This window comes from Parambassis ranga, chromosome 21 (genome assembly GCF_900634625.1).
Source record: "Parambassis ranga chromosome 21, fParRan2.1, whole genome shotgun sequence".
In the NCBI taxonomy this organism is placed as follows: Eukaryota; Metazoa; Chordata; class Actinopteri; family Ambassidae; genus Parambassis; species Parambassis ranga.
Genome location: NC_041041.1, coordinates 14194075 through 14214419, shown reverse-complemented (window position 1 = coordinate 14214419; position 20345 = coordinate 14194075). Strand labels below are relative to the sequence as shown.

At 41.7% G+C, this 20345-nt stretch overlaps 3 protein-coding genes across 4 annotated transcripts; 1 reads left to right on the top strand and 2 right to left on the bottom strand.

The window, feature by feature from the left end:
* Window positions 1–379: 379 nt before the first annotated feature.
* On the bottom strand, window positions 380–7015 carry gpr161b (G protein-coupled receptor 161b). 2 transcript variants are annotated; one of them, XM_028393150.1, is made up of 6 exons: window positions 6568–7015; window positions 5190–5580; window positions 3105–3823; window positions 2880–2987; window positions 1881–2006; window positions 380–1755 (listed from the first exon to the last, which is right to left on the bottom strand). In XM_028393150.1, exons 2-6 carry the CDS (start codon window positions 5531–5533, stop codon window positions 1484–1486), a joined length of 1569 nt encoding a protein of 522 aa, XP_028248951.1. In that variant the 5' UTR covers window positions 5534–5580; window positions 6568–7015; the 3' UTR covers window positions 380–1483. The 2 variants fall into 2 exon arrangements, with proteins under 2 accessions (XP_028248951.1, XP_028248952.1); XM_028393151.1 differs by having other exon boundaries at window positions 5190–5577.
* An 876-nt stretch (window positions 7016–7891) lies between these two features.
* Window positions 7892–10355, bottom strand: otc (ornithine transcarbamylase). The gene is made up of 10 exons (XM_028393675.1): window positions 10242–10355; window positions 10013–10145; window positions 9825–9906; window positions 9445–9532; window positions 9073–9226; window positions 8862–8984; window positions 8733–8786; window positions 8493–8642; window positions 8187–8324; window positions 7892–8106 (listed from the first exon to the last, which is right to left on the bottom strand). The coding sequence occupies exons 1-10, from the start codon at window positions 10322–10324 to the stop codon at window positions 8047–8049; spliced, it is 1065 nt and encodes a 354-aa protein (XP_028249476.1). The 5' UTR covers window positions 10325–10355; the 3' UTR covers window positions 7892–8046.
* An 823-nt stretch (window positions 10356–11178) lies between these two features.
* On the top strand, window positions 11179–19662 carry rpgra (retinitis pigmentosa GTPase regulator a). The gene is made up of 14 exons (XM_028433648.1): window positions 11179–11209; window positions 11453–11578; window positions 11674–11766; window positions 11926–11988; window positions 12087–12245; window positions 12332–12481; window positions 12565–12723; window positions 12813–12968; window positions 13182–13306; window positions 13428–13493; window positions 16714–17553; window positions 17630–17701; window positions 17869–18613; window positions 18722–19662. Exons 1-14 carry the CDS (start codon window positions 11179–11181, stop codon window positions 19660–19662), a joined length of 3726 nt encoding a protein of 1241 aa, XP_028289449.1.
* The last annotated feature ends 683 nt before the right edge of the window (window positions 19663–20345 follow it).

Sequence of the window (20345 nt, the reverse complement as noted above, 5' to 3'; positions counted from 1 at the left end):
CAGAAGGAATTATCATGTTAAGTAGAAGAGCCATTGAAAAGGGATTTTTAATAGTCAGTAGCCTTTGGTGAACTAATAAAATTGACTGCATCTGGATTAAAAAGTAGCCCCTGCTGTAAACAGATTTTTTCCATTAGAGCATCTAGTGTCTTTGACATTACTGAAAACAAGCTGTTTTTAAAGAAGGAAAGAAATCTAACAATAACAGGTTAACACGAGCTGGTGGCAGGTGGATCTGTTGAGCCTCACTTCTGACTCGCAGCAGACACAACACACTTATTAAAAAAACACACTTTAATAGAGAAATCTTAATGCAAAACTTAATGCAAATATCTGTATTAATGCTTACTGAAAATCAACGGTTACATCATTTCTCGGGTGTATAACTTTTCTTACAAAAGTAGTACCTGTTCAAACATAATACGAGGTAAGACATAAGCACCATCACTGGGCTCTACTGATTTTTCCTTTTCTATAAGTAAAGGCTGGAGTGTATAAACTGAGGTAAACCACATGTACCACAACATAACACTATTCATTCATGATGAAAATGAAAAATTGGCTTCTCTGATGTACAGATCACACCTGATAGATTCAAGTGCAATTGTTTGTGACCACAGTTACAGATTACAGGAAATGTGAGGACTGTCTTTCATTCTTAATCCACCTGCAACTGTAAGTACCTTTAACACTACAAATTGTTCATATGGTAAAACCTCAGGGCTGAGCAGTACATTAATACAATCCACAGGATTGTGTTGGGATATACCCATCCATTCCTGCTTCACCGTTACAAATGATATTAATATTGACTTTGGTCTATTCAAGTGTAGCTGCGACAGAAGCAGCTAAATGAACTCTGCTGTCATTATTTTTACCCTGCTGTGTAATGTGACAGCCATCAGTTTTAAAGGTGTGTTCACCTTAAGAAATCAGGTGCATAAAGTCCTGCTGGTTCCAAAGTATTTTTTACTCTAAAAGACACTGGTCTCTGCTCCTTTTTAAAGTTTCTTTAAAACATTAAAAGGTCCTGCACAAGTGTTTACACCTTTCCTGCATGATATTATGTAAAGCTGTAGTTATGGCCCAACTTGGATGTGAGACTAAGAAACTCTGTAACTGAAAGTAATTATCCCCATGTAATGTCAGTTAGAACCAACATTAAAGGCAGCAGAAAACAATATTGTGAGTCAGAAACTACAGTAATTATTGGGTATACTGCTCAGCCCCAGTGAGGCACATGTTGTTGTAACTGCCCAGAATAGTAACATAGTAGTAAACAAATGAATACAATAATCAGATCATGAAGGTTACAGTAGTTAAGACTTCCTATTTGATTACATACAGACACAGGCACAGATACTGGTGTTGTGGAATTAATAATGTGCCTTGATCGCTAAATATTTCAAGTATGGGGTACCCATGTGTGTGAAGGTAGTGAAACCCTTACAAACTGAGTGAATTCTATGAACTGGACCTGTGTTCAAGAAGGTTTGTCCTCCACTTCCTGGTCATCTTCATCTCTGTCGTCTTTAACAATCCCTTCATCGATGCTCTCTAGCCTCAGTCTCTGACCATCCAGGTATCTTGGTCTTGGCGCTGCTCTTGTCACAAAGAGTCCCCCTGGCAGATCCAGACTGTCCCCGAACAGGGTGAGCTTTGCATCACTCTCTATGGCCTTTGCCAAGCAGGAGGCAAACATGTCGAGAGACTTGTGAACCTCTGCGTGGACCTGGACTGAAGATGTGTTATCAGCTGAGGAAATAAATTGAAATAGTTAAGCTTATGTTTGACATACTGTTTGTCACTACAGTCCTATTCTTTAAAAAGTGTTCTCTCTGCTCTATAATCTGTGGAGCTAGGTCATTAATGACAGGTACCTTTGGAATGCTCCACCTGGTCTTCAAAGGTGACTGAGCTCCTCCTCTTTCCGGACGGATTCCCGTGGTGCTGCAGGAGGGAGGAGCCGTCTGTGGAGAAGTTATCCAGCAACATCACATCTGTGCCTGTGTGGAAAACAAAAAGCAGGGTCAGCTCCAAATAGAGTTTTACACATTGAAGAAAAGTCATCCTCATGGCACTGAGGTAGACAAAGGAGCTGAATGATGAGACATTGTTGTGCGTTCCACATGACTTTACTTGCCCAACCTACACAATCCTTGCTGTGAACATGGGCTGTGAAACAGGAATGCTGCGTGAGTGTGATGCAACAGGGTTAGTAAGGCCATCTGCCAGCCTTTCAAACCGCATCTGCAACTTCATCTGCTTTTTATTTTTAAGGTCTAGCTCAGTCTAGATTTTAAACAGAAAGGCAGAATTTAAATGCATTAAAAAAGAAGTTCTGGTAAAATCTTAGCATATTTTGTTTATACTGTAAAATACACAGATAATAATCCGGTAAAGTAGCATTAAAACCCTGGTTCCTGAATATTATTCTCCTGCAATGCAGTGAACAGAGGTAATGGAGAAGCTGCTCTGGCTAACTTAATACAGGAAATGTGTTCAGAATTAATGGTATTTACGAGTGAGGGAGATCACACCCTACTTAACAACCCCTCCTTTTCAAGTGAAGGGGGACTTTATCAAAGATTCCAATGGCAACAATAGAAAAAGTGGCTTTTCCTTTCTGGGCTGTTGTAGAAAAAGCTGTCCAACGTGGTGAAAGAGCTGCTTCCCTGACAGATATGGAGGGCTCATTCATAAAATCCAACAAATGCTATTGACATATTATAATAAACTGAAATAAAAATCTAATTTAGAGCCTCGCACCCATTTCAGCATCTCTAGCATACATGTTGTGAACCAGGCGACTAACTTAAGAGTAATGAGGACAGTGGGCATATGTATAAAAACTTTGTGTTCCTGTGTGCCACACTTACACGAGTCCTGAGTGAAACTGAAGCCAGTATCTCCTGTGCTGCTTCCTGGGGCCAGCAGATGTCCTCCACCAGCCAGCATAGCAGTCAGATGTGGAGACATGCCCAAGTCTGAACAAACAAAGGTTTGTATACAAGTTACTTTCAATTTCACTATCAATTAACAATTCATTGTATACCATTATATTCAGATTTAGATTAAATGTTGTTACATGGACATTGTCCCACCTGTGATTCTATTGGAGATGCTGAAGAGGCGTGACGTCCTTTGCCGGGTAGCGAACGACTCCCTGTAGTAGCGATCTCCAAAGCATATTCCCAGCAGCTCCTTCCTTACAGTTTTATTCCACAGGCCATAGATGAGCGGGTGACACACAGCGCTGCAGAAAGACAACCATGCCACCAGAGTCTCCAGCCCCTGAGACACACTGCCCTGCCCCCACAGCGCTTCTGTACACACCACCCCAACATATGGCCCCCAGGTCACGAGGAAGGTGCCTATCACCACCAAGATGGTGACAAAGGCCTTGCATTGACTCCCTGCATATACAAGGCTCCGACGGCTTCCGTTAGAGGAAGTTGAGGTGCTTGAGTTCTTGCGTCCATTCCTTTGAGCTCCTGTGGAGTCATCCTGAGCCACAACTGTCCCACAGTGCACTTTGCGGGCTTTCATACGAGCAACACGAAAGATGACACCGTAACAGGCAAGCATGATGAAGAAGGGAGGAAGGATGCACCATGTGACCCAGAAGGCTGTGTAGCTCGGCTCCCTGTGCCAAGATGCAACGCATGTCCACTTGAAGCAGTCGAACTCAAACGAGGACCAGCCAAACAGAGGAGGCAGGCAGCCCACCAACGAATGCAACCACACATATGTGATGACGACAACCGCCCTGTTCCCTGTGATTTTCACTGGGTAGATCATCGGGTAGAGCACCGCGTAGTACCTGATGTAGGAAAGAGAGAGATGATTGACTGGGAGCCCTCTGATACAAATAATTCAGAGGCCACTCAGACTAGAGAGAGATACAGAAGCTAAAATCTGCACACACACACAACACTTTAATGTGTTTTCCTAAAAGACAAAAATAGAACCGAAACAGAGGGGGCTTGACAGAAAAACAAAAAACATGCAACATGTAATCAGAAATTCCCAAAGTGGCTGTGGGTAATTAGGATGGCACAGACAACAAGGACTGTATACAACAGAACATTTACAGAGGGTCTCTTTGTCACCAGGAGTAACACATAATTTAGCTCACATGTTTGGTCTCCAGTGTTGATTTAATTGTCATAATGACAGACTATTTCTTTAGTTTTAAACATTTGTCAAGAACACTTGCCTCACGTTCGACAAAACATACACAATCCTTGATGCAATACAATCATTATTTAAATCAGGAGGGGTTCATCTATTTCTTTTTTCTAAAAATAGGAACAAGGAGCTAATCTGAGCTCTGCAGATGAATGGTGCATTCATGTCTGCAGGTATTTACTTTGTGTGTAAGCCTGTCTAATGCTTGTCACTTGAGCCGGGAAAATCTCCAGAAAAATACCACGAGCTAAGTGTGTGGTTAACCGATCTCATTTAAAAGGCTACACTCTGACCTTACAGGGAGAAGCACCAAAAACTGCATTCTTTTGGTGAAGTTAGTGAACATTAACATCTGTCTTCAATTCTACCTTTTTATTTAAGTTAAGACTTTTTCCTTTACAGAGCTGGTGATTGCACTCCCTCTACTTTTAGAGCACAAAAAGATCGAAAACTGTCTTAATAAATACTGGACATCTGTTTGTAATGGAATAAAAATCTCTCATTGGCCATGATAAAGTTTAATCTTTACATAAAACAAATTTATTATGTGGATTTCCCTCGTCTAAGACGTATAACTTCGCCTCACATAAACACCTGCTTTGACAGGGTAATTTTTTTTTTTTTTACATGTTTCAGTTTATTGTTTTGGTTTTGGAGTACCTAACTTTTACTATTTGGGTTCAGTCCAGCTTCAAACAGTAATTCAACACTTATACTTCCTGCCCAGGACCAAAATGTAAACAGAATGGAAAGATTATAGGTATTGAACTGAAACATGTTTTAACAAGGTTAAGAGACATGTACTATTCCAGGGAGCTGCTGGAGACCTAAACAGAGCTAAAATTTCACCACTTAGACAGAAATCAACTGGTGTAACTTTACACTGTAGTAACATGTCATTGTGATCAAAAATAAGTGAATCAGTTAATATATGCTTAAAAGTTTTTATATATCTGAAGATGTAAATATGCAGTAAGCAATCAACATCTGGCACTAACCTGTCAATAGCAATAGCTCCAAGAGTGAGCATGCTGGCAGAGCTGATGAGCAGGTAGAGCAGGGCAGTGAAGTTGCACCACACCACCCCAAACACCCATTCTCTCTTCGCTGAGCTCACAGCTACAAATGGCAGCACCAGCACAGACAGCAGCAGGTTGGACAGAGTCAAGCTGAACACAAACTTGTTGCTGGGTGTGAGCAGGTAAGGCCTGCGATAAAGGGTTGCCACGATCAGCAGGTTGCCCAGGCATGCGAGGAGTGTAATGGTCACAATGGAGATAGACTCAAAGGCCACCAGGCCCTCGGCGTTCCCCACTGTGGTGCAGTTCCGGCTGTTGTTCATGGTGAGAGACCGGGCCACCGCACAGGTGATGCAATGGTTTGAGACTGCTGTGAGGAGGTCATGATTAGAAAGAAATCATTCATTTGAGACCATCAGTGCTATATAAATAAAGTTATTATTATTATTATTATTATTATTATTATTATTATCGGTCTAAGTGTATGTAACTATGAATCTGGATTCAACCTGTGCAATTCAAAAAAATCTATTATAGGTCACAAGAGTGTGTGGCACTTGGTCTTGGAGCAAAAAAAGCTTTAGCTTTAATTATCTTTTTAAGTGCAATCCACTTATGGCTGCAAACAGAGTATTTTTATTTACAACTACATTACTGTGTGTTATAATTCAAGTGGTCAGATATTCTGAATATAAATCTGAAACAAGGGTTTTTATATGTTTATATGCAAGCAGTATTACTTTGTAAATTCATTTCAGTTTAGTTTATACATAAAATTACCTTAACCAGCTACAACAATAACATATGTTTTACATGTCTATGCAATAGCAGCAATATATATACAGCAAAAGGCTTCAACAACCTAACTTCTTACGCTTTTGCACACATACTGAAAATGGCATGTTTTAACTGAGTATATAGTTAGTTTTACATGAATTCAAAGGAACTTGTAAACTGAACAAAATAGAACATGTGATTTTTATTTACAACCGTCACACTAACAAAAAAGTCTGGGGGGCAAATATCCTCATCAAAACATCATGTGTCCTCAGTTAAAACTGTATAGCAGTGGAAAACTTGGATTGATTACTCTATTTTGCATCAAAAATGATTTGGTTCCGTTTCTGTCACCGGTTCTTACCTTTTTGGTGCAAAGTAGCCAGTATAAGTTCATTTTAAACCACCATATTAAGCGATTTTTAGCCTTTTGAACAGCTACATACATACACATTGGTGGAACAGTGCAGCACTGTGAACACCAGCTCGCTAGCAGTAACGCTAATGTTAGCTAAACTCTTACCGTTAGTTAGCTAAAGTTTGCCGAAAACTTTGCCCATTGTCCCCTGAATCTCTTTACCTGCTTTGGCTCGGTGCTGTGGCTCCACATTCCCCCCTTCTGTGGTGGGAAAACGTCCATATTACTTGTCCACGTTCACCATACAACCCCGAGAAGAGAGTCGAGACTAAAAAATCTCTGAAAACCAGTCGACATTGTTAAGTTTGGTAACGTTTGTCCCTCCTCGGTCGAATCACAAACGGCCAGCTGCGGCAATGGCGTCCTCCTCCTCCCACCTCAGCTTTAACTCCCTCTCAAAGCAGCCTCTCAGTGTGTGGGTGGTCGCCTCGCCGAGGAAATCTGCCCAGTTTTCATGTCGCCATGGAAGTAACTAACGTTATTTCTACCTAAACAATGCGTAATTATTGTGGTGTTAATAACTGTTAATAAAATCATTACGACGCCGCGTACGCCCTAAAAATCTTTTACACAATTCCAGGTGCAGCACTTACAGTAGCCGTTTGGTTGTGTGTTTACAAAGCCATGTGAATTTCTTTAATGACAGTTTTGCTTGTTTATGAATGGAGTGCGCAGCATCGTTTTATCCCGGCTGGACCACCCACGTAGACCGTAGCTCCCGCACAAATACGTCATCTCCTCTTATCCAATGACAGACCAGAGACGTCACCAGCTTCATCCTTTCTGTAGCGGAAGTAAACATTTTAGGCTGTGTCTGAAATCATGGCTCTATATATGGCTCTATAGTGCCTTCGATATTTTAGTGCTGTCCGAGTGTGTAGTAAGAATGTATAGTGCCCTCAGTGAATCCCACAATGCATAATGGAAAGTTGTGTCCAAGCGTTATGTACCGTCATGCATTGCGCGGTCCGGGGAGAATAATAATCTGTTTAACAAATGTAAAATACGATACGCCGTCGTAGGTAACATCACACCTTGTGTTTATTTATTGGGCTACAACAGCACACGTTATAAATACGAGCAATGTACTTTGTTTAGCCAGCATCAGTGACAGAGGTAGTGTCAAAACAAACAAATCAAAAGAGACAAAGACCACACTATGGGATATCATGAGAGTTGACATAAAGAGACAACCATCTCCTGCAGGTAATACATTATCTATTGATGAGACTGCTCCTCTAAACACATCTGTGATAAAAACAAAAGTCAATAAACAATTGTCATGATGTCAAACTTAAAGTTAAATATTCTTCCACCAATTTATTTTTAAAACTGAAACTTCAGCTGGCCTTGCCATCAGAAAACAAAAGGCCTTACAGTGCATCACACCTGAGATAATTAGTAGACAACCAAAGAGTTCCTACACCCAGGTATACGTTGGCACATCTGGCAGAGATATTTTGACTCCTTGCCTCCATTCGCACTAGTAAACAAATATGTAAACAAAATGACAGAATGTCATATTGTAATACTGAACAATGAGACAACTTGAGCCATCTTTCACTCAGAATGTGAATTAAACCATGTAAACAGTTACTTTGGAACATAATAGAATTCCTTTCGTACTTGAGTGACCTGAAGTTAAAACCTGAGCATGGGGATCTGTGGAGTGTAGTCAGTCAGAAGACAAACCATCAGACCCTGAAAGAGACAACAAGTATATAATATAATTATAATGTATAATTGAACATTACATAAGAGAAGTTCAGCAGATAACCCACCATGATAGTCCATTTTCTGTTCTCTGCTTCAGGGAAGACGAGCGAGCGGGATGAGTAGAACACCTGGTCATCCACTTCCTCCATTTTACGAGGGAGACAGTGCAGGAAGGTCCAGTCCGGTTTGGCCACACTTCCAGTCTGTCATGGACCGGCACCAAAACACAGAGTTAAAACTTGTTTCAACAAAGTGTGGTGACACACTGGTGCTGAAATTGTAAAAAATCTGGTTGTTTGCTTTTCTGCACCCATATCTGGGGATAAAACAGCTAAAGATGTGTGAATTTCCCTCTGGATAACATAAGATACCTGCATAGTAATCTGGTAACCTTCAAAGTCTTTCAGCCTCTTTTTCTTCTCGTCCTCTTGTCCCATGCTGACCCAGGTGTCAGTCACCAAAACGTTGCTGCCATATGCAGCCTCCATTGGGTCAGAGGTCAGAACAAGCTGGGTTCCATACTGGGTCAGAATACAGTATGATGTATAAATGACAGAAAACTGTGAGAAATTCTAAGTGTTGATGTTAACAAGCCCTAAAGAGAAGCTCACCTGTTTGGAAAGACTTTGTGCCTCTTGAATGAGACTCTTTTCTGGCTCATACCCCTGTAAAGAAGAAGAAGTTAGACCAAGACAATGAGTGCAGTGAAAGAGAAGCTAAATGTAGGTGATGAGACAAACCTTTGGTGTGGCAATCTTGAGATGAACTCCCAGTTTGGGTGCACTCATCATGAAAGAGTGGAGGACATTGTTCCCATCTCCAATCCAACTCAGGGTTAGTCCACTGAGGGATCCGTAATGTTCCTTCAAGAGAATAATAGCAATTAAATATGATGTATTTCATTCTTATATACTGGATGACAATATGTGGTATACTGCAGGGTAGGAGCACCTGTAAGGTGAGAAAGTCAGCCAGGATCTGGATTGGATGATAGAGGTCAGACAGACCATTAATGATGGGGATAGTAGCCTCCTTATCCAGCTCCTCCAATGTCGAGTGGCTGTACACTCGAGCCAGGACAATATCGCAGAGTCCTGAGAGGACCCTGGAGTGAAGGTTTACAGATTTCAGGGACTGAAACTAAGAAACTGTTTTTTTTTTTAAAAAATGTCCCCACATTTTGAACTTGAAGGCAGTAAAATGTTTTTAAAAAGTTTAGACAGTGGGCCATGGGGCTTATGGTAACAACACCAGCTGCAGTTTGCAGGCTCCTTTGCCATATGTTTGTCTCATAAGGCACCTAATGTAAAATGCATTGCTTACCTAGCTGTGTCTGTGCTGCTCTCATTCACTCCCAGGTGGATGTCCTGCGAGGTGAGGAAGCAGGGGTTTCCACCCAACAAAGCAAAACCTATAATCACAATACAAAGCAGGTTTTAATTCCCCTAAAAATAATAACTGCTTAATGAGCAGACAGAGGGGAGGAGTACAGGGAGGGAGGGGGGGCAGTGAAGCTCTGCTCAGCATGTTTTGTTAAAGGCTTGCACTGAAAGTCACATTTCAGCAGTTCTTTTGTGTCCATAGTGTCTGTGATGACACAGATCAGCCCAGCTAATGATGATAGAAGCATTCAGGCTCAGCATCTGTGCAATCTTAACACTTTAAATACTTTAAAGCCACATGTACATATGCAAAACAAGCACCTGTTTCTGTGGACATTCTTGTTCTGGTGCTCCTCTTCTCAAATATCATAGCTATAGACTTTCCTTGTAGAAGAGGCAGATACTGAAATAGAAACGAAAGTTTAGCTTCCTTAAATGACCCCAAGCTAAATCCCTCTACATTTAACAAATGGACAGTGGCGTTATGATTTGTTTGCAAAGCCTGATACCTGTTTTTCATGCTTAATTCGACGTTTGAGGTCCCCTGACACCCACAGGATCCTTTTGATTTCATCTGAGCTGAAATCTTTAAGCGTAAGACAACTGCGACCTTTCAAGCTCAGCAGCGAAGCATCTACAGTGCTGATAAAGTGACAGATGAAGGGATGATACAGGCATTTTCTTTACACTTGCACTGCTGACTTCGTTGCTAAACAAATTTATCTGGAGTTTTCTTACCTAAACCCTCGTGCCAAACGGTAATGGGGGGATTGAAAACATTTTAAAAGCGGACTGTTTATAGACAACAGTCTCAAAGACATTGTAGCTCAGTGTAAGTCCAGTAGAGGCGTAAGGTTGTAGGACTATTTCATCAGAGAGGAGCAGCTTTCATTCATGAACTCCTGCAGCCCGAGCTACAAGCCAATCAGCCGCGTGGCTGCGTGACACCCCCCACGAGGACGTAAGGCGGGGCTTCTTTTAAAACTTTTATAAAGTGTTTTTTAAGGAAATATAAATTTCATTGATTTACGGTAAGTCTGATTTATATTTTATATCATGTGTGCACTAAATAGAAATTTATTTTATACATAATACATATCATGTAAAAATGTGGTTGCCAGGCAACCCGTGTCAAGCGCTCCCTGCTGTACTGTTTTTTCCTGATCCCACCAGATAACGCTCCATCAGCAAAGAAACCGGAGGAACTTTACATTAATGTTTTTAAAATTAAGGTTAACAATACTGTTCTAACTTATCTAATCACAGAGCAGAGCAGTAGGATTTGTTGCAAATGAACTAACAAATATATTGCATATATATATATTGCATATATATATATATATATATATATATATATATATATATATATATATATATATATATATATATATATATATATATGCATATTTGAAATATCAAATTCCTCTTCCATCGACCATGTTAGGTTTTTCTAAAGTAATTATGCCACCAATATGTTGCTGTATCAACAAATATTCTGTTGTGCCAGACAGTATTAGCCACCTATCAAAACTAGCTAGCTAACGTTACTCCCTTGGGTAATTAGCAAGCTAGTTTAGCTTAGCGTCAGATTGTCTGTGACTTCACCTTGATCTGTCAGCCAGTCAGCACGGAGCTGCAGGCTGAGGCGGAGTGACTGAAGCTGATATCAGCAGAGATGACGGGTCAGACTGAAGTGGACATACCCGGTGAGAATACTTCTACATCACCTGCTACTTCCTTTAGTTTTTTGAGTTTCCAAATATTCCTCTCTTCTCAGCTAACATATGTGGTATGGTGAGGTAAATCTGTTGCTATTTCTGTCAGCCTGCTGCTGCTTAGACCTGACAGCAGGCTGTGCCGGGATTTAGCCGGTGTTCAGTGAGATAATTGCTGTAAGTCAATGCTCTATAGTGTATAGTGTTGTCTCATTCTCACACGTTTCACCACAGAAACAGGTGCCATCTTCACATTTGGAAAAAGTGGTTTTGCTGACAATGCGTCTAGCAGATTCTGGGTGAAGAATGACCATCCAGCGCAGATATGTTGTGGCGGAGAGCACACTGCTGTCATTACAGGTGCACAGTCACACTATGTATATCTATTAATGATTCTTACTTTGTCACAAATAAACTGAGTGTGATCTGCTGCAAACTTTTAAATACTTGTGCAGAGAATGGGAGGCTGCTTATGTTTGGTGGTAATACCTGTGGCCAGCTGGGGATGGGATCTAAACCTGCTGCTGGTAAACCGGCTTCTGTGAAAGGTAAATGATTGTGCACCATTAGGAATATCATTCAGATGCATTTAAGATGTTTTTCGATGTTTTTGAATGATGGTTGTCAGTTATTGTTTAAGGTCATTTTGCATTTAGGTGATTTTGGTCATTCTTGATATCTGTAATGACCAAAGTATTCCTTTATAGCCTTGAAGTCCGAGAAGGTGAAGCTTGCAGCATGTGGGAGAGATCACACAATTATCTGCACACGTAAGACAGTCATAATATCAGATTATGTGACACCTTCTGTGATCACAGCACAGTACATCCTGAAAGTAGTTGTTCTTGTCTGTCTATCCATTTTTTAGGTCATGGCAGTGTGTATGGTGCTGGTAGTAACCAGCAGGGGCAGCTCGGGTTGGGCCACTGCAATAACACTGTGTCCTTCCACCTGCTGCATCCCTTCTGTGACTGGGCACCAATCAAAATGCTGTCTGCAGGATGCAACACCTCAGCTGCCTTAACAGGTTTAAAATGATATCTTCCTCTGCTAGTCAAAGTCAAAACAGCATGTACATGAGGTTATTGTCTGCTTCTCTGTGTGTGTTGGCAGAGGATGGGAGGCTGTACATGTGGGGAGACAACTCTGTGGGTCAGATTGGTTTAGGGGATGAGGGCTTTGCAGCACAACCCAGAAAGTTAAATGTTGAAGATGCAGTGATTTGGGTCTCATGTGGATACCACCACTCAGCTTTCGTCACAGGTATAAGGCAGAGCAGCACAAAATACATTTACCCAATGCAAGTGTTTATTTATCTGCCATTTATTGTGTTGGCTTTATCCCAGTGAATGGCGATCTCTACACATTTGGTGAGGGTGCAAATGGAAGGCTAGGTCTGCCTGTGGAGCAGCTGGTCAATCACAGAGTTCCTCAACGGGTACAAGGCATTATGGGTCATGTCACCCAGGTGTGCTGTGGAGGGGAGCACACTGTGGCAGTCACAGGTACGTTACAGCATAAAATGAATGATAAAAGAAAAATACAGTTGTTTATATTTAGTCCACATTTCACTCTGTCTATTTCACCATCCTAGGGGAAGAAGTGTACACATTTGGTCGGGGTCAGTATGGTCAGCTGGGTCATGGAACATTTCAGTTTGAAGTTCATTTGCCAACACCACTGGAGCACTTTTGTAACACCGGTATCAGACATATTGCCTGTGGAGAGAACCACACCGCTGTGATCACTGGTGAGCCCTCTTTGACGATCACAACAGTGCATGTTTTAAATAATAATAATGCAACTATAATAATAACAAATAATGCCCCCTCTCAAGATAAAAAGTAGAAATCTTTATACAGTTATGATAATACTAAACTGTATATTGGCCTAAGGGCTGCATTTCTCAGAGAGTTTTACCGTGATTGAATAACCTCAACATAATGTCATGAATCTTCCACAGACAAGGGGCTGCTTTACACATTTGGAGATGGACGTCATGGAAAATTAGGGTTTGGGGAAGAGAACTTCATCAACCACTTCAGCCCAACACTCTGCACACGTTTCCTCCATTATAATGTTGAATCAGTAAGTGAAGGTGCTCAGATGAAAAGCAGGGCCTCAGTGGTATTAGCAGTTTCCTCTGAAACGCTGTATTTTGTCTGAAAGTAATTAAGAGTAAAGGTTTGTTCTTGTGTCTTTTGATGAGGTGTCTTGTGGTGGTCATCACATGCTCCTCCTGGCTGCACCCAGACCACCAGAGAACCAAGAACAGGTGCCAGACAAGGCCACAGACTGCTTCCCGGAGTCAAATTATACAGAAATCCTTTTAGAAGACACTTTTATCGATCCAACTCAATTAGTTCCGCTCTCAGCACTCTCTGCCCGAGCTCGCCACAGAGAAAAGGTCAGAACCTTATTACTAACTTTACTAAATAATCATTTTAACCATTATATACTATGCAAAATCCAACATCAGAAAACAGGGTATCCACGGATTCCCAGATATTTAAAAAGTTAGTGTTAGATGTTGGACAGTTTTGAGATCTTGATCATGTTCTTGAGATGAAGTGTGTGCAGTATGAATGTTGCATGGACTTAATTGTAATCACTGTCTAACCCCAGTAGGGGGTAGTGCTACACTAAATGCAGCTCCGTTGTAATGCCACTAAGTAACTGCTTGAGGGTGCTCCAAAGCTGCATTTGAAAGCTTTGACTCAGTGCTCTGTTCTCTTATGTTGCAGGAGAATTCTGTGGAGCTGTTTGGGGAGATGTTTCAGAACCTCCCACGTCTTCATACCGGCTTTCTCAACACCTCTTGGCAAACACACAGAAATATCCTACCGCCTAAAACACTTTCAAAGGACATTACTACCCCAAACCCAGTTGTTTCTCCCAGATCTAAGTCATTATCCCTTCACAGTCCATATTCTCAGTCCTTATACACACATAGAGATAAATCCTCCTCTCCTGCTTCCTCTAAATCTAAATCCAAAGAGTTGCCTTCTCCTCTATTGTCACCTAAGTCTATAACTAAACATAAACCCAAAGCAGCAACTGCCAAAAAGGCCTTACATGACAAACTGTCATCATCTCCTGCGCCTCCTAAAGAGCTCTGCAGCCCAGCCAGACCCCCCACTCATGCTTTCAATAAAAGTCTCAGTGAAGAGCATCCAGCCTCACCACAGACAGGTATGCTATATTTTTTTAGCAAATTATATTTATAAATTGAACAACAATCTGCAGTGTCTGGCCTATGAACATATAGAGATACCGTAGAAACTGCAGCAGACAGCAGTTTAAGTTTAAGTGTTGTCTATTATTTCAGAGGGAGAAGCAGTCAAGAGACATGGAGAGGTGGAAGAGAAAGAAGTCGACTCTGGCATTTTACCATCAACGGTGAGCAAAGTGATGTTAATGTCTCATTATGCAATGGTTTCACTTTGATAGAGCACATAAACAGAGCACATCGTCCACAGGGTCCTTAACACAGCCAGCTGAATGTTATTTTCCTCCTCAGGCTGCTCTCTGGTCTAGATTATGGGCACTCCAGGGCAGGAAGCAGCAATGTTGAACACTCACCGACTTTTCCAGGAAATGTGCATACCTCAGCATACATACTGTATGTGTGTGTGTGAGTTCCTGCAAGCACATATGTGTGTGAGTTTGTAGAAATTTTCCACTTATTGTAACAAAAGTGGGGAAAAAAACACAAAAACGCAAATAGACTTTGGTGTCTTGTCTCTAAGTTTTCTACATTAAGTTCTCTTTGTCAGAAATCTCCTCTTGGCAGTCGGATATGTAGACTGCTTTTGCCAATACACAGATGTGTTTTTAGAAACACACACAGATCTATGCACACATACAAAGCACTAAAAAAGTTGGCAGAAATCTTGCCACATCTCATCAGTGTTTCCACAGCCAGTGATGAAGCAAGCTGTGAAACAGTCTCCCGCTGTGTTGTCTGCAACGGGTTACTGTGACACATGGTGCTCAGTAACCCGGTCCTGTCTTAGCTGTCGTGTTAAATGTATGTGCAGTGATGTGTGGGCTTGAGTGTGACAGAAAAGTGTTCTCTGTATTGCACTAGGGAGTTTCAAATCCTGAGGGTTAGTACAAAATAGTCAATCTGGCACACTGAAAAGAATGTTTATGAGTTACTGAACTTCTATTTGAAAACCGTATTGTGCCAGAATGGCTGCTCCATGACTGACTAACACCTCACTGACCCCCAATTAACCACCGTCTGTTTGTCCCCAGAAGAGACAGGAAAAAAAAGATTTTTCACGTGTTCTCTGTCATCAGTGTGTTTTTTTTTACCTCCCACCCACATCTGTACTTTAACCTGATTATAGATGTGTTGATGACTGATTTGTTATGTTGGCCCACCATGCCATATGTCCTAGGATATTTAAAGTATTACCATGAAAAGCTACACATCTTATATTCACATATAGGCCTATATGTGTTTTTATAGAACACTGAACAAAAATGTACCCAAAAACAATTGTGACTAGGTGATTACATATAACCAGGCAACAGCAAAAGAATAGATTGCTGCATGAACCATGGGTCTTCTGGACCCACATGTAATTACAGGCTTTCTATATCAGACACGTTACACTGACTTCCCTTGTTGGACTGAGGCAAACTAAACAGTGATTAGCTCAACAACAGTTTGACAATCTTATAAATTGTTCCTTAAATATCCTTGAGACCTACTAAAACATAACAAATAGGAAGTTTTATAAAAAAAACAACCCTAATAACTGCAGTTACATACAGTGTGCAGGTTAGCTTTCACGCTTCATTTTAACACATATGACATTTTTCTTCTTACTTTCTTCTTTCTTCTTACATGTGATTTATTACAGGAAAGAAAAAAGGCTAGAGATGTGAGACGAACTGCAAAAGAGGCAGAAGTGTTTACAGAGGATCTCCAGTCCCATGGGAAGACAGCCAAAAACTCTCATAAGGCCTTACCCACAGAGTTTCTAAAAGGTCCCTTTTCCATAAAGAAAGAAGCATCTCCACTGAGGAGTTCAAAGAAATACCACAAAGTCACCTCTAAAGGCAAAGAGAACACGACCAATGAGTCAGATCAACTCAAACCTTCAGAGGACAGACAAAAAACGCTCTCCAATTCAAAATCATCCAAACGTGATAAGAGCAAACTATTACAACATAGCCCCAAAATTCACAAACCTGTCAAGAGGACACTGAAAGAAGCACAGCAGAAACTGACTGAAGCTAAAAGTAGACATTTGAAAGAAACTGTTATAACCCACAAAGATGTGAAAGACAGTCCTTTTCACAAAGACTTCATAAGGACCCCAAAAAGGGAAACAATGTCACCAGCTTCAGACAAAACATCTCCTATTACTAAGGTTACTGAAGGATGTCAAATAGATAACAGTTCATTATCAATAGAAAGTGCTGCAAAGGAAGATGCAGCAATAACTGATGTCAAACCTGTTGAAATGGAGGTGCAACAGGAGATACAGCGAGTCAAACAAATCTCAGCAAGAGATGCACTCAAGGTCAAATCTGGACTGGACAAAGATGAAGGTAGAGTAGTGGACGTTAAATCACCACCAGCCAAAAAAGGAACCACACCTGTCACTGCACATTTCCACCCTGAAACCAAGAAATCTCAAAGTGTGAAATCTATACCTGTGAAAGTTAAAGGCAAATCACAAGGGCTCAAATCCACACCAGTCAAAGATCAAAGTAAAATAGCAGACAATACCGCCGAAAAAAGAAAAGGCAAAGAGAAAGGTGAGAAAGATGAGGCTGCTAAGATCACACCTCAAAAAACAAAAGGCCAAAATGTAGAAAAGCAGACTAAAGGGAAGGACAAAGGGAAGACGAAAGATTCTGAAAGTGAACTGAAGTCAAACATTAAACAAGTAGGACAAGCAGAGAAAATCAAAGTGAAAGGTGAAGGTGATTCTAAAGACAAGCAGAGAAGTAAGAATATTGAAGCTTCCAAGCTGATGTCATCACAGCAGGATACACCCACTGAAGTCAGAGGTAACCCAATTTCCCCACAAAGCCCTAAAAGAACAGAGGTGGTTCCTGTCAGCGCTGCCAAATCCCTGCAAAGCTCTGAACCTGCTGCTACAGATTTGCCTGTTCCTGAAAAAGACAGAGAGGATGCTCAGGGCCTGACTGCAGAAAAGCCCGGGTGGGGGGAAATTCTCAGTAGTGCAGCGTCTCTTCTTCCTGCTGTCGGAATGGCAGGTGCAGCTATTGAGGTCCTTAGTGAGGCTGTGCAGGCCTTCCAGTCTGACAGTGAAAAAGCTACGTCCTCACCAACTACAACACCTATCAAAGTGAAACAATTCACAAAACAGAGTGCAATTACACAGCCGTCTTTCTCTTCCACAATGTCTCATCTTTCTTCGACAGAAGAATCACATCAAATCGAAGAAGCAAAGAAAGATGATCATGTCAGTAGAAAAGCTGCCAGAGAAGGAGAAAGTAACACCATTCATGATCCATCAGAACAAGAGGCCGTGAAAAGTGTCCTGTCTGAGCAGAGCAGGCATGAAGACACGGAGATGTCCCTACAAGAACATGGAGGAGAGGATGGAGATGAAACAAAAATGACTTCTGAAGAGGAAACAGATGCTGAGGATGAGGAACAGGAGGAAAAAGAGGGGGAAAGTGGAAGTGATACAAAAGACGAGAAGGAGGGGAGTGAAAACGGCAGTGACAAAACAGCTAATAAGGAGAGTGGTTCTGAGGAAGAGGAGGGATCTGAGACAGAAGGGGATGAGGAGAAAACAAGCTCCAGCAGTGAGGAGGAAGAAGAATCAGAAAGCAATAGAAGTCAAGAGGAAGAAGAAAGTGGAAAGGAAACAAGTGAAGGGAGCAGTGGCTCTGATGAGGGAAGTGAGACAGCAGAGGAAGAGGAAGGTGAAAGTGAAGAGTCTAGTGACGTCAAGGAGGATGAGGAGGAGAAAAGTAGTGATGAGTCAGAGAGCACTGACAGCAAGAGCAATGAGTCAGAGGAGGACAAAGAGGAAAGTGACACTTCAGTTTCTACAAAAAGTGAGGATGAAGATGAAGAGGAGGAGGGTGAAACTGAGGACCAAGAGGATGAAGAGTCAACTGATAGTGAGGACGAGGAAACATTAGATGAAGAGACAGCAAAGAGTGAAGGAGAGGAAGATAGTGATGAGGAGGAAGAAAAAGATAGTGAGTCTCATGACGATGAAGAGGAGGAGGAAGCAGGTAATGAAGTGTCCACAGACGATGAAGAAGCTGAGAAAGAAACTACAGAGGATGAGGATCAAGAAGAGGAGGGGGAGGAAGATGAAGAAGAAGCTGAAGCTGAGACCACAGAAGGTCAAGAGACGGATGAAAGCACTGACAAGGAGGAAGAAGAAAGTGAAGATGATGTAGAAGATGATGAAGATGATGAGAAAGAAGAGGAGGAAGATGAAGATATAAAGGTCACACAGAAAACAGAAATGAGACTAACCAATCGGAAAAAAGAAAAAAACATAAAAGAGGAGGAAGAAGATGATGAGGGTGAAGATGGTGAGGAAGAGTCTACTGAAGAAGAGGAGGAAGAAAGTAAAGAAGAATCAAATGAAAGTGAGGGAGAAGAGGAGGAGGAAGAAGATGATGAAGAGACAGAGGGAAGTAAGGAAAAGGGAAGTGAGGAAGAGGGTGAAGAGGAGGAAGAAAGTAAAGGAGAATCAAATGAAAGTGAGGGAGGAGAGGAGGAGGAAGAAGAGGATGAGGAGACAAAAAGAAGTGATGAAGGTGAGGAGGAGGAAGAAAGTAAAGATGAATCAAAGGAAAGTGAGGGAGAAGAGGAGGAGGAGGAAGAAGATGATGAAGAGACAAAGGGAAGTGATGAAGAAGGTGAGGAGGAGGAAGAAAGTAAAGATGAATCAAAGGAAAGTGAGGGAGAAGAGGAGGAGGAGGAGGAGGAAGAAGACGATGAAGAGACAAAGGGAAGTGATGAAGAAGGTGAGGAGGAGGAAGAAAGTAAAGATGAATCAAAGGAAAGTGAGGGAGAAGAGGAGGAGGAGGAGGAAGAAGGCGATGAAGAGACAGAAGGCAGTAAGGAAAAGGGAAGTGAGGAAGAAGGTGAGGAGGAAGAAGAAAAGGGTGATGAAGAGGCAGAAGAAAGAAAGGAAGAGGAAGAAGAAGATGAGGAAGAGGAAGAAGAAAATGAGAATGAGGAGGAGGAAGAGAAGGAAGAAGAGGGGGATGAGGAGGAAGGTGAAGAAGAGGAGGAGGAAGAAACGGTCAAATTGCCCAGCACTAAAAAAAAGGACAAACAGTTGCCTCCTGCAGATAAACAGCAGAGAGAAGCACCCAAACCAGCACCCAGGACGAAGCAGAGGGCAGCAGGGGAGAAGACACAAGATGGCTCCCAGCAGTTCTGGAACAACGTCCTGCCTCAGTACCTGGACTTGCAATGAGCAGTGAGCAAAGTGCATTTGTCAGGGACAGTTTTCAGATGCACGGTAACACATGTCACTTTGTGGACTACAGCAGCAGAGAGGCAACACTGTTCTCTTTCAATCTGAACACTTAGAACTCATTTTGTTTTTATTTAATGATACATGACAGCCTGTGATTATGGTGACTTTACGCTTTAAATGTTCCATTGTGCACCAGAAGCTATTTCACTAATGTGCAATTCACAGCCTTAATTCCTGCAGTAATGACGTACTCTGTGACTCTGTGCTTGGTCTGGGGACAAAGACAATTAAATGCTCAAAAACTCAAATTATACTCAATGACTACAACAACAACTAAGTGTGTGTAAACAACAACACGAAAACCAGAGATGATCTTAAGTCATTGCCCCATTCTGTCACACCGCCAGAGCAGAGAGGAAGCCAGTTAACCGTTTCCTCACTTGACCTAAGGCAGCGGAGCAGGCGTAGCGGTGGGCTGGACCCATGTGTAATTACAGCTTCTCTCGCAGAGATGCTCTTGCCTTTACTTCACCACAAGCCTCCCCTTCCTGTTTCCCATCAGGACAAGGAACACTTCAACACCTTCATGTGTGAACTCGCCCCCTTCAAACACTACACGGGCTCTGTAGCCAAACCTCATGCATGTAGAGACAGAAAATTAAAGAGTGATTAGTCTTTCA